The 20,215-nt window shown below is 40.7% G+C and overlaps 1 protein-coding gene across 1 annotated transcript in view; it reads left to right on the top strand.

Moving 5' to 3' along the window:
* The window catches only part of PRRC2C (proline rich coiled-coil 2C), a 69,964-nt gene that overhangs the window by 17,679 nt on the left and 32,070 nt on the right, over nt 1-20,215 (top strand). The window contains exons 3-17 of the mRNA XM_082766063.1: nt 6-173; nt 1,387-1,564; nt 4,494-4,600; nt 7,313-7,450; nt 8,343-8,572; nt 8,928-9,007; nt 9,989-10,122; nt 10,206-10,293; nt 10,579-10,717; nt 11,659-11,730; nt 12,501-13,140; nt 13,948-14,117; nt 14,744-14,990; nt 15,913-16,126; nt 16,947-19,313. Of these exons, the coding sequence (XP_082622189.1) occupies nt 59-173; nt 1,387-1,564; nt 4,494-4,600; nt 7,313-7,450; nt 8,343-8,572; nt 8,928-9,007; nt 9,989-10,122; nt 10,206-10,293; nt 10,579-10,717; nt 11,659-11,730; nt 12,501-13,140; nt 13,948-14,117; nt 14,744-14,990; nt 15,913-16,126; nt 16,947-19,313 (4,919 nt within the window). The 5' untranslated portion in view covers nt 6-58. The remainder of the gene's footprint in view (nt 1-5; nt 174-1,386; nt 1,565-4,493; nt 4,601-7,312; nt 7,451-8,342; nt 8,573-8,927; nt 9,008-9,988; nt 10,123-10,205; nt 10,294-10,578; nt 10,718-11,658; nt 11,731-12,500; nt 13,141-13,947; nt 14,118-14,743; nt 14,991-15,912; nt 16,127-16,946; nt 19,314-20,215) is intronic.

Below are 20,215 nucleotides of genomic sequence, written 5' to 3'. Positions count from 1 at the left end.
TTCAGGCTGATTTTGAGGAGTGAGCGGGAGGTACCAGACTCGATGAGTTTCCATCGAAATGTCGGAAAAGTCAGGCCAGAGTACAAAAGCAAAGGATGGAAAAACAAAGTATGCAACACTCAGTCTGTTTAATACTTACAAGGGAAAGTCACTGGAAACTCAGAAAACCACAGGTGAGTTAAACTGACTTTATTTATGCATTCTGTTTCATCATTACTGTTGTGCAGCTAATTAAGAGTGCAAAGGATGTGATCATTATCAAGCAGTTAAAAAAAAATTGGCTGTGGTTACAGTCGTTAATAGGAAGAATTGTGGAAAAAACAATCTTGATTACATTTGCTGGTTACCTATGAGCTAGAGTTTCAGTTAAGGGGGTCAGTGTTTTCAGTCTATTAGAAAGCAGAATATAAGTAAATAAGAACTGTTCTACAGCTGCAGTTTACATTTGTTATCAGCATATGACAAGCCATTTCCCAGCTGTGCTTTTTAGTGAATTTTTAGAAGATATTCTCAGAGGTAAAAGCACTGCTGTTTTGAGATCTTTAGTGAACGCATTTGTTCCTTGAGTGGTATAAGTAACAAACTTTGGCAGAACTGGAATCGTCTGATTACCAAAAAAAAAAAAAAAAAGGGGGGGGGGGGCGGGGAATGTGTATTTTCATGTTCTTTTGTCTGTTTTGCTGACAAAAAGGAGGGGGACTGTTTGAAGAATTGGGATGGAGGTTCCAAATTCGTTGAAGTTTACTATAATTTTCAAAGGTTGCAACTGAGATGCTTGATATAACACGTTTAGGATGTTATCTTATACTTGTTCATCTGAATTGAGTAGCTGGTAGGATGAATGTCCAACGTAGTGTGTTGGCTTCACGCTGTTTTTTCATAATAGTGGTCTGGAGTAAACACTCTGAGGAATGTTTTTGCAAGAGCAGCATCTGCCAACTGAAACTGGCAGCAAAAAAAGTGGGATGGAACCATGTAGGTATTCCTCAACACAAGGCATGTTACACCCACCAAAGGACTGAAAGAATATCGCTTGATGACATCTTAAAGGATATTAAGAAATCAACATCATATTTATAATGGCTCCTCTAACTTTCTGTCCTGAGCATTGTATACAAACAGGGGCCATATATCCCTTTCTGTTTCTGGAATAGCTTAACCATAGTGATACGTTATGATACGTTATTCAAAATACTCAAGTTCTCTCAGGCCAAGTATTTAAAATTCCCATTTTTAAAATGAAGTCATGAAGAATTTGAATTTCTAATTCCTAGTCTTCAATTTTCTCACTGTCTTGCAAACCTTTAAAATTGATTGCTGCAGCTTTGCAGGAATTCTACCTGCCACCCAGCATTGTTAACTTGAACTTTCTGTTTTGACATGTAGTTGCCACACGCCATGGATTACAAAGCCTTGGAAAAGTTGCTATTTCGAGGAGGATGCCTCCGCCAGCTAACCTCCCTAGCCTCAAAGCAGAGAACAAAGGCAATGACCCTAATGTGAACATTGTGCCTAAGGATGGCACAGGATGGGCTTCAAAACAAGAACAGCACGAAGAAGAAAAGTAAGTGACCAACGAGATCAGGGTTGTTTTGCTGTAACGTTTCTCAAGTTTTTTAAAACTAGTGATGGGTAGGGAGTGGGAAGGAACTGTTTAGACTTGACAGTCCTTAAGATAGCTACTAGAGAGGACAAAGCATCACGATAAATTTTTGTAAGGAGTAACATTACTATTAGGGGATAGTAACTGTGGGAAGGGGGACACAACAAAAAGCACCAAAATTGGTTTAATTGCCTTAAAATCCTCTTTAAGCTCTAAGAGGAATCCGTGGGTGCACAGCAGCTAAGTTAAATAATAGCTTGCAAGTTTGTGAGAATGCAAAGATGTACAGTTTAATCTGTTTTTCCCAATGTAGGGCAGCAAAAGCTTAAATCCTTGGTTTGTATACGTTGGTTAGAATCTCCTTTGTTTTCCTAGCGGTTCTTAATACTTGCACTTTAATTTGTTTGGTTAGTATGCCATAAATTCCACAGCCTTCAAACAAAAATTTTGTATCTTAAATGTCATGCTGTAGTTTCACACTGCCACAAGAAGTGATACAAACAAAACAGAGGTGGGGGTGATGTTGATTTTCAGATGTATGCTGTGTATAATTTAATTGCCTGTGCTCAGTTCAGTTTCATCCACTAAGTTTGTTTCACGATTGCATGGGAAGTCTCTTGGCAACCTCAAAAGAAAATAGAGTAAAATGTTTCAATAATCTAATCAGAAAGTGCTTTAAAGCAAAATTCATTGCCATTTAAGCTTAAAAAAACAATATTGTTCTCACTGCAGAAGTGGAAGTGGCTTTTAAGTGTTATTCTTCAACATATAAATTGTTCTGAAAACAGAAGATAGAGGCACTGAGTTCAAGTTGTAGGAAGAAATGTCTGCCATCTTCAATCTGGATATAGATCCGGTTTCATGCTGGAAATTGAACTCATGGAGCCGTGGTTGTGGTTAACTAAGCTCTGCAGCCAGTTTCTCAATCATGCAGCAGAAGCTTTGCCGCTTCTTGCAGTGATGTGGTGGTGGTAGTTTGTTGTGCTCTTGTGGAAGTAACAGATGATTGAAGGCTGGCTTCCCCTTCTTGCTGTCACTTCATTTCTTCCTATGTATTTTCGTACATTTAGATGTCATTTTTGACATCTCTCTGAAAGGCTGTTAGACTTCAGGAGATACTTTTTGTGTTTAGCTTTTATTTTAGGTTTATGAAACCACAAATTTACGATACTCTGCCCAGTGTTGTATGGTATTTTTTCCTACACGTCAGAGGCTATTTACATTTGGTTTAGTTAAATTGGTGTTGAGCTCAATGGCTTGTTTAATAAAAACACAGTTTATAATGTTTGTCCCAGTAGTTGTGTGTCTGTAAAAAAAAATAGCTACCCCTTATCTGCAACTGGAAGGTGTTTGCCTTGGTTTTCATTATGCTTTATTCTGATAAAAGCCTTAAAAACCACATACAAGTAAAACTAATGGGTGGAAGGAACTTGATGCCTCACAGTGGTGTGTATGCCTAGGCCACAAATCACGTTTCCTAAATTCAAGCCATCTAGAGTTTGGTCAAGTCTTCAGACCATTTTTCTCCAATTTTCAATATGTTTTTAAGTGTTTCCATTTCTGAGTGTTCTGATATTCACCCCAAGAATACTGGATAAAGGAAATCTCTTTATCAGCTTGGTATTTAGCTTAAATCCTTTTTTCTATTGTTTCGCTATTTTGGAGTTCGCATGAATTACTTGTTTCCTGTGATTACTAATTCTTTCCCTGCTGCTTTCCCAAGTTGTTGCTCTTCCTACGTGTATTGCCTCTATCCCTTTTCCTGGGTAATGCAGCCAGTTGTGCATTGACTTGATTAAATCAGCTGGCCCCGAGCTGAGTTCTTTCCCTCATTAAATGGTGTGCCTATAGGACAGTGCTTAGATAGCTGAGCATGTTTAGAACTGGAGTTACATAACAGAGAGGAGCTCCAAGGAATAAAATCTGAGATTTAAAGCATTTACAATTGCTTTTGAAATATTATGCATAGCTGTCTGTTAGGAAGCTAACTGTATAACATTTATAGAGATAACTACAGAATCTGAAGGGTGGTTTTCCAGAAAAAGATGTTAATGGGTGTCAGTTTATTGTTATCCTTCATACAAAGCAAATTCATTTTCATGGCCTGTGGTGCAAAAGGAGTAGGCTACTGGACAATCTTGTACTAGTTGTCTCTTCACTGGTACGATACAGCAGGTCTAGACTATCAGACTTCCCGTGTCACTCTTATGTTACCAAAAAAAAAATGAGTACTTGGGAGCTGGAGGTCCTGACTGGCAGAGACATGGATGCTTTGAAGTCTTAAGTTAATTGTATGTGCAGGTTTCAGACATTCTTGAAAGAGGTTGTGCAGCATTACTGAATTTATAGATAAAAAAATATTTTCCTCTAGAATACGCTCACTTTTTGGATTGGAAAGAATGAGGAGTTGTTAAATGTCTGTTTTCATTGTCAAGATGGCAAAATTGAGACTGTCTTTGCTCTTAACAGATGTAAACTTTCTTGTTCCAATTCATGGTACCCATATTTTTTTCATAATGTCTCTAGCTTTCATTATCAGTTCTTTTTACTTAGTAATTTCTGACATGCTCGTCTTCTTTCTGTATGTTCACAGCAGTCTTTTTTAAAGTTCTTTCTTCTCCCAGCTCCTGTGCCAAGAGAACATTATTCTGAATTATACCCTTCCATGGCTGTAGATTTTTTTGATCAAATTAGCTAATTTATTCCAATTTTAACTGTTACTGTCACAACTCCTTTTATATGAGAAAATGCTTTTTCTACAGCAAAGTAGTTAGTGGTTCTTCAGCTGCATAGTTACCTCCTTTCATTCACTTGTTTGCTGTAGTAATCCTGACAATCTTATTCTGTGCTCATTCTCTTGTATTCATGAGTGCTTTTCCTCTAATTTCAGACAGCCAGAGGTGCCACAGACACAGCCGAAACCTGCTGCTCCTGCTCCTCCAGAAGCACCTCCTGTTACCAAATCATGGGCCAACACCAAGCCAGGTGGACAAGATGGTAAGTGATGTTAAAGGTTCTTGTCTAGCCTTGTGGGCTCTGAATGCTGCTGCGAGAGACCCAGACTCAGTCTTGAGCAAGCCAGCTGGGACTAAGAATGCTGTGGAAGCAACTTTCTTGGCTGAAAGTGAGCTAGTCCTGTCACTCAAGCGAGCTCCAGCCCAATTTAGCAGCAGGTCTGACTGCCTTTAAAGGACCTGTGTAGCCTCTTTTTTTTTTTTTTTTTTTTTTTTTTTTTGGGGGGGATTGACAGGGAAGTGGTGGTCCTGGCATAAAGTGCTGAGCGTGGCAGTGGTGGGGAGGGAAAATCTCAGTTGTTGCCAATCATACAATTTTGGCATGAGAACTGTAAACAGTTAATACTTGATGTAGTCATAATTTTGGATTGTTTTCTGCAAAATGTGTGTAGTCTCACTTCTGTTTAAATGTTTACCATGACAGTACTTTTGTTTTATAGATTCCTTACTTGTTTTGTTTTCAAAGTGAAAGTAGATTATCTTTTTTTTTTTTTTTTTTCCTGGGGAAAAACATTAAAGCTGTTTTTACTCTGTTTTATGTAATAGTTCTCCATCATTTCATCCAACATACAATTTCCACTAGTGTGGATCTCAGCTTGAGTGTTTTTGTGACAGGTATAACATCAGAGTTAAATCTTTAGCAGGGTTTAAAAACTGCTCCTAGAGTGAGAGCTTACTTAAGATTCCTGTCTCCATTTTGGAAATTAACAACATGTTTTATCCCTTAAATTTGAAACTTGCAAGCTTCCTGTGACTGAAAAAAATACTTGAATTTTGTATTGATAGTTTCCTTAATGAAAGATTTCTCTTTCAGATAGAAATATTAGAGTAGTAAAATCTAGATTGAATGGAGGTAACTTCTAAGCCATTGTTTGGAGTTTAGCATCACGTATCTAATGAGTTGGCCTTTTTTTTTTTTTTTTGCTGTGAGTGTTAGAAGCTGCAATTCTAGATTCTTCACTTCTTGTTCTCCTGTGTAATGTTCAGTGTTTCCTTCATTCTCAGAGACAGAAACTCTCCTCCATAAAGCTCTTGCAAGAGTATTATATAATAGAGGTTTCAAAAAAAAAAAAAAAAAAAAAAAAAACAAACACACAATGCTGGAATGCAGAAAACTTTGCAGCAGGCTTTCTGCATAAGCTGATAAGATCTTCTCTGATGTGACACAGCAAATAGTGATTCAGCTCAATGGCTCCAAAATGCATTTAGCTAATTATTTTATGGTTACCATGGTAGCTTCTGTGCCAAGCCCAGATGGTGTCCTCATTTCATTCAATTAATGCAGTAGGGGGGTTGCTGTTTCAAGAAGAAATACAGAATGAGAATTGGCATCAGCTGCTTGCTATCATCCTCAGTTTGCGACTTGGGATACACCTGTTGTGTTCATACTTTGCTGATCTGCAGTTGGCTGGTGGAACTTGTACTTCTTCCAGATGCCTCGTATGCATTCCAGCAGTCATCCAGCCAACTGCCTCATGCTCTTGTGTAAGACTCAACTCGAGTCAGGCAAAACTAAGCCCTTCTCTGATGCTGTGGGTGACCACGTAGAAAAAAGAAACTCCATGATCTAATGACCAGCATTTATTTTTTGGTCCACACATTGGTTAGGAGTTGGGATTAATTGCTACCATCAAATCTTTTATGATTCTTATGCTTGTAGCGCAATTTTTAGGCACAGAGCTAAATATTGTGGCATTTGCTTGTCATAATATCACAAAAAAAATGAAGACAGCAAGGATCCCTGTCTTTTATCTTGTATTGCTATGAAGGATTTTTTCACGGATCACAGAGAACATAGTCTCTTCTAGCTGCTGGCTTTAAAAAAAAAAAAAAAAGCACATATAATGGAGGTTGGAATTTTGGGGGCTGTAAGTGTTCAGATCCTTTTTTTGTCAGTTTGCCTTAGAGCCCACGTAGCCTAATACACAGCCTCTTACAGCAGCTACTAAAAGCAGGAATATGAGCAGGCTGTTAGAATAGAAATCTTCCCTCAGTAAGATTATCAGTCATTTGGTATTAGAAGGCTGTTGACCTAAGAGGTCAATATTCATTATGTATATGGGATGGGGGGATTGATTCAGAGTAGATGCAAATGAAGCCTGCTATAGAAGACAATCTACTTATTTGGCCTCTCTACCATGTGCAAAAGAAGTCTTAAATTCCAATCTGGACTTTTAGCTTTTAGAAATCAAAACATTACAGTGCTTTGATACTTCTCTTGCAATGTAAATTTGGACTTTAAAAATCCTGAGAAATTTACTAGAATAGTGAATAATCTCAAGGACTTTTTGCAATACCATGGTTGCCTGTCCTTGGGTGGACAGTAGTTACAGAATAAAAGAAGGGAAATCTTTGAAAGGAAAAAAAAGATGTGCTAACATAGCTGAAGAACTTTAGGTATTCCCCATGCTATGTCTCATTCCATTGGACAATTCAAGCTGTCGATTATTGCTCTCTGGTGCTTGCTTCTGGATTATTCTCATTCCAAATAAATGTGATAGCTGGCCTAGTAAATTTAACAGCTTTGGTAGCAAGTGTGAATGTTTTATGAGGATTGCTCTTGGCTCATGAATTCCATTACCAGTAAATTAATGCAGCTCTATGGTTGACATTTTAAGGATGATCAGGCTTATAGGATTGCCTTCTGAACTGTTGACTATGGAAAACTTGTGACTCTGAGTATCTTCTTTTGTAGGTCCAGCTCTTCCAGTAAATAGTTATTTCCAGCAAGAGTTTCCCAGTCTGCCGGCAGCTGGGGATCAGGAAAAGTCAGGCAAAGATAAAGATGCATCTGAAGAGACCCACGGATCTGGACCCAGCTTACGACCACAAAGTAAGTATATGGTACAAATTTTTGTGAAATTGCATGCAGTTGTCTGGAACTCATTTATTACAAGAGTATATGCTCCCTGTACAAAATAATTCATGAATTCGTTATTTTAACAAACATACCTACAGTAAAGAAGCAGCTGCAAACTGTCCTCCCACATGAAAGTCGTGTGACTACCTCCATCATACATTTAGCTTATTTAAGAAATTGTCATAAAGATTTTTTTTCTACTTTCCTGTGTTCCCAGTGTGGAAAACACGTGTTCAGTCCTCTCCTGCAGTCCACTCTCTATTTGCCAAGTCTGGTCAGTAGCCCACTTGTGCTTTGAGGAGCATTGGTTAGTTGCACCGTATTGGCATTTTCTTACTTCTACCTGCCAGATACCACAGTGGACACAATGTGTATTTAAAGAACTCTCTAAATAACTAGTTAAGTACAGCCCTCATCTCTTCTATTCCTTCCTTATCCGATACAAGCCAGGCTCTGGATACCTGTCTTTACTTAGAAATACAATGCATAGATACGTCATTTCGAGCTGCTTCAGAGAATCATGAGAGGCCTCTGCATAAGCATCTTAATCTTTGCATTTTATTATTATCAATACCCTTCCTAAATCACCTTGTGTTTTGGAAGGTAGAGAAAAACAACTAGTGGTCTGTAGATTTAACTCTTACCCTTCAGGATCACAGCTGGAGGTAGGGCTGGAGAGGATTAGAAAGCATTCCCTGTTTCTCAAGTGGCTATTGTTTGTTTCAATAGCAAGTACGAAAGTCTGTCTGCGCACATCGCTATGTCACAGAGCTGCGCAGGAAGAATGTATTTTTCCTCATTCCTGTCTGTGAATCTGCAATATAAAGTCTGTCCTTGTTTTCTCGTACTGATTCTGTTAATGCAGATGCTACTAACTGGAGAGAAGGCGGTAATAAGGGCAACTCACCCAATTCTACAGCTGATCAAGAAGGTCTTGGGCAAGAAGATGGCAACGCTACACCAGCAGAACAAAACGATGGCCAGAAGGCAGCAGAGAAGAGGGATCCGCGGTTACCACAAGTCCCACAGCCCAAGCTGAATGGCCAGCAGCAACCACCTATCTCATCTCAGTACAGGGCAATGATGCCCCCTTATGTAAGTGGTTACACAAAAAGTTTGATTATTGGCTATTGTGATTCCTTTAAACCCCTTTTTCCTCCCTCCAAGGAAAGCTTAGTAGTTTAGCTAGAACAGTGGGAAAACAACCAGATCCCCTAAGGATCTGCCTGCATATTGCCACTCCTGCTGCATTAAGTTTCAGCTTGTCAGGAGTTGATGAATACTTGAATTGCTCCACCTTGGTGGCTTGATGTCACGTGCTTGTCGTTTGAGAAGACTGTTTTAATTGAAGAGCCTTACTTTACTTCCATTATGATTCCTTTGATGTTGTCAGTATGTTTAATGCAATGATGGTTTTTAACAAATGTCTCCCGTTTGAAACTTTTCTTAGATGTTCAATCAGTATCCTAGAATGGCGTATCCTCCTTCCATGCAAGGCCCCACAAGGTTTCCAAATTCTGAGCCCAGTAGGTAAGACACCTTACAAGTGTTCCTGTTTTGTAAGTATCAACTGTGCGTGTGATTCAAACTGGGGGGAAAAAATAATAACAAAAAAATACTTTGCCCTGTAAGTCTTGATTACAATTATATGCTGTCACTGATGAGTCTCAAGTTTGGCTTCTGTGGAGCTGTGCCATGGAGTGGCTTTTGTTTCACAGCTCTGCTGCAAAACTTAAAGGGATCCTGCTTTAAAGGAATTCTGCATGTTACAGAGCTTTTGAATCTGAAGAGCAGGAGAGTTAGGGACACATTTGTAACTTCAAGCAGCACTTTGACTGTCAAATGACTGTTGTTGCATTGTCACAAAGTAAATTCCTGGTTCTCAACTGTACTGCTCATCAGTGAAAGTAGAACTCTAATCCTTTATGAAATCAATTTTACTCCTTTCTCTGTGTGTTCCCCTGGTTGAGGATGGCTGTGTACATGCATGAAATGGGATATGAAATAGGATAGGATACAAAATGGGATAGGAAATGGGATAAAATAGGCAGTATGGTATGAACTTTGACAGATAGTCTGTGGTTGGAATGCAGGAAGAGAGCAGGAGAAGCTGGGCAATGACTGAGAGAACTTAAGTATAGGAGTACAAAGAGTACAGAAGCTTTGACAATGGAAAAAGCATGAAAAATACAAACAAATATCTTTGAAGTGGATAGTGGCATAAGAAGGGTGGCTTTCTAGTGTCAACAAACAGCATGGAACATTTGGCTTGTTTGCAAAGTGTGCAAGCAAGGCTATGTTATCTAATTTTTCTCTTCCGTGGAGAACTGTGGTGATGTAGCAGTAATGATATGAACTACAGTAGTCTCATGTACGGATGATGCTTCACATTTAAACTGATGTGGGAGAACAGCGTAGTGTATACTTGAAACAATTGTCATACAAGTTGGCCTTCTATCTAGCTATTCTGCTGGATAAATAATGACCATCACCTTTATTTCTCTTTTTCAGAGGGCCGAGGGGAAGAGGACCACCTTCATGGTGTTCAGAACCGATTGAGCGCCCATCCATTCTTAGTGCTAGTGAGCTGAAAGAACTTGATAAATTCGATAACCTTGATGCTGAGGCTGATGAAGGCTGGGCAGGTAAGAACGTCAGACTGGTGATTTCTGTTATTTGTATATCGAATTCTTCTGAATGATTAATGGAATACGTGCTTATGCATCAGGGGCTCAGAGTGAAGTGGATTACACCGAGCAGCTGAACTTCAGCGATGACGATGAGCAAGGAAGCAGTCAAAAAGAGAAGGAAAGTGGGTGAGTTGGTGTTGCCAGTTGGTGTGAATGCCACATAACTAGCTTAGCTCTTGGGAAAGTTGAATGAAATGTATGAAGTACTCATTTCAGTAACACTTATTACAGTAATTTAATATTGTATTAAACGGCATAACTGTCTGCAGATGGCAGTCACGTGGGCATGCAGTGGAAGTGATTTTTACTGTGAGGATCTTTCACTCTTGCTAAGAGACTCAGGGGATAGAAGATAAATCACCAAAGACCAATATGGAGTACACCTTTGATTTTTCTTATTTCTTTGCCCAGTGATGAACAAACACCAACAAAAGATTCTCAGAGCCCCGATGGCCAGAAGGAAGCAGAAGAGCAGACAAACGCTAAGTCTGCCACCCAGGTTTCCACAACAGCGGCCAAAGGGCCTTATGGCAAAACTCAGCTTGATCAGGTTTGTGTCTTCTTTCCTTCGACTCTTTTGGCATCAGGTGTCTTTCCAAACTGTCAGGTCTATTAAGGTTGTGAACATGAGTAAAAGCATTAGTTACTGATTATTTTAGCTGCAATAACTGATGGAGTGCTGCTTAGCTTTTTCTGGTCCCAAAATGTAGTAGCATGTATTTATTTAGCGTGTTCTAATCCAGAGATGTGAAGGGGTAAGAACTCCTATGTTGGTTGCTGTGGCTCAAGTAACATGCCGTAACTTGGTTCTGTTGCCTGTCCATTCCTGTAACAGAACGAAGCCATTCTCGTATCCATCATGTTTGCTAGTGGCACAGGGCAAATAGCACCCTGTTGGCCCACACGTTTCCTGATTTTTTTATATCGTGACCAGGCTCTCTTTAATATAAACAGTATCGTATCAGCTTGCTTCTTACTTCTCAGGTAGACACATTTTCTACGGACCATGTAGAATTCATCAGTTTGACCTTTTTGGTTTTTGGATTATCCTGTAATAAAGGAAGAATGGCAACCAACTCAGTTTATATCTGCTTCAGTCTGTTGGCTGTTTTTTTTTCCCCTGAAGAAAACATACTGTTGGCTTTGTCTGAAAATTTCAGGGAAACATTTTCTTCTGACAACAGTAAGAGCGAAGATGGATCTTGAATTAGTTTCCATTGCACTTTTTCTCTGTGTAGAGATCGTGTAGTCTTCCGTGGTTTGATGCTACATTGAACCTAAGGGAAAAGAGTGCAGTGGACTAAACTCAGAAATTTGGATGTGTGAATTTTTAAAGTTGTACAGCTGTATCAGTACATTAAATGGAGATGTCCTTGCCCTCTTTTTGCATACAGATTTATATACAAAGTAGTAGAAAACAGTGCATCTAAAACTTGTAGCCTTACTTCTGTTGTAAGTTTGTTTACCCTGCTCTTGTGTTTGATCCAATAGGATCGGGGTCCAGCACAGCCCTCTATACATGACAGAGGTGGTCCCGTTCATCCCAAATCTATTCTACCACCGGTAAGAAAGATTAGAGTTGTCCTTATTTTCTAGAGTTAAATTCTTTAATGTGATGGTGGAGGGAGTTAAACTAGGAAAAGTAAAGATGCTTTGCATAGGGGTAAGCCTTTTCTGTAACAAGTAAAGTGACACAGAACCTGGGGCTGAGTAGGAGTGGGACCTCAACACAACCACATTGCAAACTGTGTAAAGCAGCCCCATCTTGAAAGTGGCGTATGAAATACATGCAAACTTCCAGAGGTTTTGATTATCCAGCGTTTGTGTGGGGAATGGAGGGGACAGGGATGTGGGGAGGTTGTTCAAGGGCTGAATGTGGCCGAGTATTGGCTGCATGCCCATGCAGACAGGGAGATGAAGTTCCAAGTGAAGTGTGGAGATAGCAGCTTCTTTCCAATTTTCAGCAGTCCTTTTTAAAATCACTGTTATCCTATGACAACCTTGAATTTCTTTGGTTCCTTTGGAGACTTTGAATTGTCCCCCACAGGCTGTAACCAAGTCTAAAAGGTTTTTGTCATCTTTGTAGTCACTTTGCCTGAGCAGTGATAAGGAGCAGTGACATGAGCCCAACTGAATCTTTTCTTCTCCTTTCTGAGCTCAGGTTGCATGGGTTGTAACTGGAGCAGGAGGGTGGGGTCTTGGTTTGTCTCTCAAACCTCACTTTTTAAAAGTGCAATCCAAATACATCTGTTGGCTGTAGTTAAAATGCCCATTTCACCTTGCTGTTCTATATAATATGTGCTCTACCTAACTTAGTGATTTAAATATTGCAGCATCCTCCTCCTCCTGATCGCCAGATACCTGGAAGGCAGGGACCCTTTCCCCCTAAACCAGTACCAGATGAAGATGAAATATGGAAACAGAGGAGAAGGCAACAATCAGAGATATCTGCTGCAGTTGAGCGAGCCCGTAAACGACGAGAAGAGGAAGAAAGAAGAATGGAAGAACAAAGAAAAGCAGCTTGCGCAGAAAAGCTGAAACGGTTAAATGAGAAATTTGGCTGTATGACAAAACCCTCCCGAGAAGACCCTCTAAAAGAGCGAGAGCGGGAAAGAGAGAGAGAGAGGGAAAGGGAAAGAGAAAGAGAAAGGGAGCGGGAGCGGGAAAGGGAGAGAGAGAGGGAAAGAGAACGGGAAAGGGAAAAGGAGAGGGAGAGGGAAAGGGAAAAGGAAAAAGAGAGGGAAAGGGAGAGGGAGAAGGAAAAAGAAAAAGAAGAAAAAGAAAAACTGGAGAAAGCAAAAGAGCAAGAAAGGGAGAATGAGAAAGAAAAGGAGGCAGAGACAGAAGAGAAAGAAAAGGAGGAGAAAGAAGAGGAGAAACCAGCAAATGAGGCTCCTGAGCCTGTAGAACCTGTGGCAACACCTGTAGTAGAAAAACAAGAAAGTGAAAGCAGGAATAACAAGGAAGAAAAAGGTATGCTTGCACACAAGTAGGAGTTGTCTTTCTTGAAGCTGAGCCACAGAGCATAGTAGTAATCTAAGTGTCTAATTTGAATACCTAATTAAGTGCATCAAGACCATTTATTTTCCTGGCACATTACAGCTGCTGACTGTGTCCTTTGAGCTAGACCTGTTTGGCCAGCTCATCAAAATGTTAAAGGAAAAATTGGTTCTGTGATTTAGGCTGGACATAAAAGAATGCAGGAAAAAAAAAAAAAAGGCTTCCTTTCTTCTTGATAAGAGGGTCAGCAATTCATGTTGCCAAGAAGCAATGTAAATTATTTCAGCTATTCTGTTCTTTAAGAAAGCCTAGAGAAGTAGATGCGAAGAGCATGTTTAAACTTGGTGCATTTTTTTGTAGTGGAGCTTGAATGCAACAGGAAAACTGTTATTAAACATAGTCTAACGTTTTTCTAAGCTTTAAATGGATAAAAGTGATTGTGAAACTGAACTTGGATGCATAAATAAGTTGATCCGCATTTAATATGATAGCATTGATGCAGCACTTCTTAAATCGCACAATATTACAACATAAATGACATCTGATTGCACAGCTTAAGTTTAAAAGGGATGCTGAGAGATGGATTAATGACAGTATTTTGAGGTGCTGTTCTTAACATTTTTGCATGTCTGTTTTGAGAACTAAAACTGTGAGGTTAGAGAAAGGTTATTCATCTTAGAGAGGTCCTTTATTTGATGCTCTGGTTAACATGAAATTATTGTAGTTTTCAGATGCACTCGTCTCACATCTGTTTGGTTTTGGTTTGGTTTGTTTTCTCAGAAGATCAGCCAGTCTTTACCCGACAAGACAGTGGTCGGAATGAGAAAGAGAATGCACAGGTGACTCATGAGAGTGAGCCAGATTCAGGATCTCAGCCACGTCCTGCTGTTTCCTCAGGCTATTCTAAACAGTTCCAGAAATCACTACCGCCAAGATTTCAGAGGCAGCAGGTAACTAACAAGTTCACTAAAATGATGTCTTTCTGCCTCATTCTAAATAAGAATGTGACTGTAGGGATTCTTTTTAAAAGTCTGAGGTGTTGGCTTCCAGCTTCTGTGATATCTATTGTATTGGCAGAATTTCCTTTGCAGTAAGCACTTCTCATCCCTTGCAAAATGTATAAGGGAGGACAAGACAAGAGAGGCTTTCAACACTGGCTGCTTTTTGCATCAATTGCTGGAAGTAGAGCTTTGCCCTGTGGATTCTTTTGGAAGCTGCTATCTGATTATCATTGTTTCTGCAGCTCTTCTTTAAAGGGCATGACACTCATGAATGTAATTTGCACTCAGTTCCTATGCTCTGAAGAGCACTTGTTATTCACAACATGCACAAAGTGTAGATTTTCCTATATCTCAGCCAAACACTAGTGAAACTGTAGTTACTCTAAATTGTCCAGCCTTTTTTTCCCCCTCCTTTTCTCCTTGTTCATCCTGATTCCTATTTGAGATTAATTTTCAGGATGCTTAGTATCCCAGAGGTGACTACACTTGTTGTTTCTAAGGGTTATTAATTCTGCTCAAGTCTTAATCTTTAAAAATAATAATTTAATCTTGTAATACTGTTTTCTATCATTCAGGAGCAGATGAAGCAACAACAGTGGCAGCAACAGCAGCAAGGTGTACTTCCACAGTCTGCTCCCTCCCAGCCCTCTAGTGGCCCTGTACCTCCTCCCCAGCATAGACCCCTTTACCAGCCGATGCAGCCACATCCTCAGCATTTAGCTTCAATGGGCTTTGATCCCCGGTGGCTAATGATGCAGTCTTACATGGACCCGCGAATGATGTCAGGAAGGCCTGCAATGGATATGCCTCCAATTCATCCAGGTAAAATCTGGCAGCATGTTTGACTGTTGAACTTGCTCAGTTTTGAAATAGATGTCTTTCCTTAACCTGTGTCTAGTAATTATAAATAGATAAGTTTTATAAAAAAGAAAACTACATTATATGAGACTAAGTAGATTTTAGTGATACTGGGAGAATGATACAGTCATACATCAATGTGTATCTTCGACTAGAAAGTAAAATCATAGCTTTCTCCTGTATCAAGGCATGTTAGTGACAGGGCTGTATTCAAAATGTCATTGTAAGCCTTACTTGGCTGCAAATGTTAAAGCTGGCATGAGTTGGGTCATTACACTATAAAAATGGTGTGTTTAACCATTTATCTCTCGTGTTAGCACTTGGTAGCACTTTATTTTAAAAAAATATCTTTTTTTTTTTATCTTGTGTACTAGCTAGCACCTTCAGAATACTTGCTATATTTCTGTTTTCAGATTCCTGGCACTACAAGTCCTTTTTAACTTTCAGAATGGCTGTCTGACTTGCAATTAGAAAAGCTAAATTCTTTAAAATGTTAATAAAAAAAAATAAATAGACCTGTAGTCCTTAACAGGGTACCATAAAACACTTGTATGTACACTCATCGTGCCTTTGCCATTTGGATCTTGCAGCAGAAAATTAATCCACAAGTTTACAGATGTACAGGCCTGGTTCTTTCCATTATAGTGGAAGCAGACAGCTTTTCATTTTGTTGTTACATAGGGTAAGGGTGGTGAATGACTTAATCATTCTGAAGTCATCTGGCAGTGAAAAACCGTTTGGTTCCAACAACAGAAGGTACAGAAAAAAGATAGGAGGAGAGAGAATAGTGCTTCTCAGGACCCCCTGATACCCTCTGTGTTTTATGAGCTAGGTCTCTTTGCTAATGTTAAATTGGTTTCAATTGTTGAAATTAAACCTGTTCCAGGAATTATGCCTCCCAAACCACTGATGAGAAGAGACCAGATAGAAGGATCAGCAGCTAGTTCGGATTCCTTTGACCACATAGCTCGCTCAGCAAGAGAGCACGCTGTTCCTTTGTCAGAGCCCCGCATGATGTGGGGGTCAGACCCGTACCCCCATGCAGAACCTCAGCAAGCTAGTTCTCCTCCCAAAGTGTTAGAAGAGACTGACAACTTGAGGTAAGCCTGAATTACCTACTCTTGTCACTTCTGAGCAATATGCGATAATGCACTTAGCTATGGAATTTATATTGTAAAATACTTTTTCAACTGTAAATTCTGACCAAGTTACTGCTGCTTTTCACACACAACTTTAAAAGGAGTTGTGACTGGAGGGACACAATGTACTTGGCACTCTCGTATAAGACATTCCTGCCCTATAGTAGGGTGTAGAAGGGCATTTTACCCCTTGTTTAGGATCCATAATCTAATTTGATGAATGGTGATTGCCATAATATTGTAAATTTTCAGTTTTGTAGAATGCTGCTGCAGTATTGTATCCTGTCCTTCATCTGCTTTCCTTCGTCCACATACAAGAGAGCTTCTGTCTGATGTATATTAGTTTCAAAAGTGATGTGTTAAGTACAAGTGGTATAAACTGAGACAGTCCCTTTGGACCTTTGCTGCATGCTGAGCGGTCAGGAAGGCTTCCTCTACATCTTCAAAATATCTCCCAAATATATTTTATTTTTATTTTTTTTTTGCTGTACTGTGGTCTGCATGATACTTAGTGATGTTACCCTGCTAACTTGGAGGCCTGGTTTAAAGTACAGGTATAGCCATTAATACATTCCTAAAGCGAACTGTACATGCAACATTGAATTTTTAACCAGGGTAGAATAACATGGGTCTCTATAAAAATAGCAGACACTGAAAATGACTGTCTTATGTTTCCTGAAGCTGACATAAATCCTTCATGCAAACAGAAAATTATTTAGGCAAATATTTATCAATAAGAACTTTTTCCCCCATTGTAACATTTTTAATTGCCTTGTCTTAGGTCTGAGGCACACTTGGAGCAAGAACGAGTTGCTGTTCCCTCTGCAGCTTATCCTGTAGAACACAACCAGTTGGACTCTCATCCAAAGACAGACTTTTTCAGAGAATCGGGAGAGGTGGAGGTACAGAAGTTCCCAAGCAGGCCTTTGGAAGATGTACAGCCTCTCCAAACTGACACATCTAACACTGCAGCTAATTTCGAAGGAGTTGATGAGAATGTTTCACGCAGCTCTCCAGAAGAACTTGCCCCTGTGGGGGAGAGTCACTCTTCATTAAAGAGAAGCATTTCCCATGGTTCAAGTCATTCTCTAAAATCGGAAGAACAGAGGAATGAGACAGCAGCAAATATCCCTAAATTGATTAACAGGTCTGTTGAGTCAAAGGAGATAATTGAGAGAATTGAGGTTAAGCCAAAAAAAGAAGTTTTGATCAGTAATAGAACAACAGAAGGACCAAAACCTGAAAAAACCTTCAAACCTAAGTCTGAAACAAGATGGGGTCCTAGGCCAGGTTATGGCAGGAGAGAAGAAGGCAGTGATAGACCAGTAAGAAGATCGGGTCCTATTAAGAAACCGGTGCTTAGAGATATGAAAGAAGAGCGCGAGCAGAGAGAAGAGCGTGAACAGAGGAAGGAGAAAGAAGGAGAGAAGATGGCTAATGAAAAACTGAGCAAATCTGAAAAAAGTGACAAAAAGGAAGCACCTCAAGTGCCAGTGCCTCAGGCTGAGCCAGAGACGCCTGCCTCTAGCAGTGCTCCTCTGGCTAAGAAGATAGCCCAGGATGCTGCCCCAACGCCTGCCAGCTCGGAGAGCAGTCAGCCTGAGACTGTGGTTAAAGTTCCAGTTCAGCCATCCACGCCTCCCGTCCCCCAGCAGCTCCCAGCTCCCCAGCCTGTTGCTGCTCCCCAGCTGCCCCCTGCCATCCCGCAGCAGCCGCCTGCTCAGCCCGCAGCACAGCAGCAGCCACAAGCTCAGCAGCCAGCTACCACGGTGAAGGAGGAAAAGCAGACAGAGAAGGCAGTTAGCAAGGAGATTGTGGAGAAGCCACGCTTAGAAACCAGGCCGGTGAAAAGAGAGCCTGGCTTACCACCTAGGACATACTGGAAGGAGGCTAGGGATAGGGACTGGTTCCCAGATCAGGGCTACAGAGGCAGAGGTCGTGGGGAGTATTATTCTAGAGGTCGCAGCTACAGAGGTTCTTACGGAGGACGTGGTCGGGGCAGCAGAGGCCATAACAGGGAGTACCCACCCTACAGAGATACTAAGCCTAGATCAGACCACGTGCCTTCAGGGCCTGTTAGGCAGAGAGAAGAGAGTGAAACTCGCAGTGAGAGTTCTGACTTCGAAGTAATTCCAAAACGGCGGCGACAGCATGGTTCGGAGACTGACTCTGACAGCGAAGTTCACGAAAGTGCAAGTGACACTCTGCTTTCAGACAAAGAAAGCCTAATCAAAGGCAAGCACCCAAAAAGAGAGGAGAGAACCGATGGCAAGAAACCTATGAAGCCACTGTCATTCAAACCTGAAAACAATATCAGAGTAGACAACAGATCTCTAGAAAAAAATTATATAAGAGATGATGAGAATAAACCCAAACCAGGGTTTCTTCCGAAGGGAGAGCCTTCTAGACGAGGCAGAGGGGGGATGTATAGGCGTGGTGGTAGGGATCCTGGCGGGCGTCCTCCACGTCCATCCACAATAAGGAGACCAGCCTACAGAGACAATCAGTGGAACCCTAGACAAACAGAGATCATTAAAACAGAAGACGGGGAGCCTCCAAGGAGAAATGAACATTACGGTCCTATACCTGTTGATAAAAGACCTCCAAAGTTTGAGAGGAAGTTTGATCCAACCAGGGAGAGGCCACGAAGACAAAGGCCTGCTCGGCCTCCGAGGCAAGATAAGCCACCACGCTTCAGGCGGCTAAAAGAGAGAGAGGCTGCATCCAAGATAAATGAGGCAGTAACCAGCTCATCAACAAGTGCTACGGTCAGTAACACAGGTAATGAGCCCTCCAACGCTGCGCTGGAAGTTTCGGGAAGTAAGACACCAGACTTGTCCAACCAGAATTCCTCAGACCAGGCAAATGAAGAGTGGGAAACGGCCTCAGAAAGCAGCGACTTCAATGAGAGGCGTGAGAGGGATGAGAAGAAAACAGCAGATGTAGCAGCACAGGTGGCTGCAAAGGCAGGAGAAAACACTGGAGCTCCAAAAAGGGAAATAGCCAAGAGAAGTTTCTCTAGCCAGCGGCCTGGCATAGACCGTCAAAACCGACGTGGCAACAATGGGCCAGCGAAGCCAGGGAGGAACTTCTCAGGGCCTAGGAGTGAAAGGCGCAGTGGTCCTCCACCCCGAAGTGGAAAAAGAGGGTAAGTACCAGGTTCTAGAGGGAAGCAGGCATAGGTGGGGTTGTGTTGTCCTCTTGTGCTTCGCATATGCACCTGTGTCTGTGTACTTTCTGTATTTGTTTGTATGCAGACACTTAGAAAATGGAGTTAAGAGTGGAGTACTCCTATGAAGGCACAATGTTAAACAAATTTAATAAAATATAGCCCTGTTTCTCAGGGTATGTTTCCCAAATTTTGGATGCAAGCTGGCATGTTAATGTGAGCACTTCCGCAGGTTAATACGTTGCAGCATTGCATTTGGCCTGCTGTATTTAAATCAATCACCTAACATAGAGAAGCATGTTGCTTGCCATTGAGAATAAACTTTGTTTCTCCATATGGTCAATTTGATTGGAACTTGATAATTATCTAGTGTCACTGCTTGTCTGCTCTAATCTCTGGATTAAAAATATTAGGGCTTTCTGTGGACTAGTCACTTAAATATGATGTGGAAGCAAAAGCTGGGTTTCCCAGGTGCCACAGCAAAGCTAGAATGCTGGTTTCTGACTCTAGTGGCTTCAGAGAGCTTTCGTCAAGGGAGCCTGTAAAACAGCTGTATTTTTATCCTTTTTACACTTGCTCACATTGGATACTGTAAGCTTCTATTTGTTTATTTTTACTTTTTCCACAGAAGGCTTTGCTAGAGTTCTGAACTGCATTCCTGTTGAGTTTTTGATGTCTCTGCCTTGACTGAGGCAGAGTTAACCTTAAAATTTAATTAGGCACATTTTTTTCTCTGATTTTTTTTTTTTTTTGGCAGCAGAACATTGGATATCTCACCAAAACAGCTTTTGCTGTTTAGCTTCTGCTTGTTCAGTTGCTGAAAGTGAATGTCTGGAGCCTACTAAGAAGTTGCACAGTAGACACTCACAACTCTATAATAT

This window comes from Aythya marila (genome assembly GCF_965140915.1).
Source record: "Aythya marila genome assembly, chromosome: 8".
NCBI lineage: Eukaryota > Metazoa > Chordata > Aves > Anseriformes > Anatidae > Aythya > Aythya marila.
The sequence above is the reverse complement of the archived record's forward strand: the minus strand, read 5'-3'. Positions and strand labels throughout refer to the sequence as shown.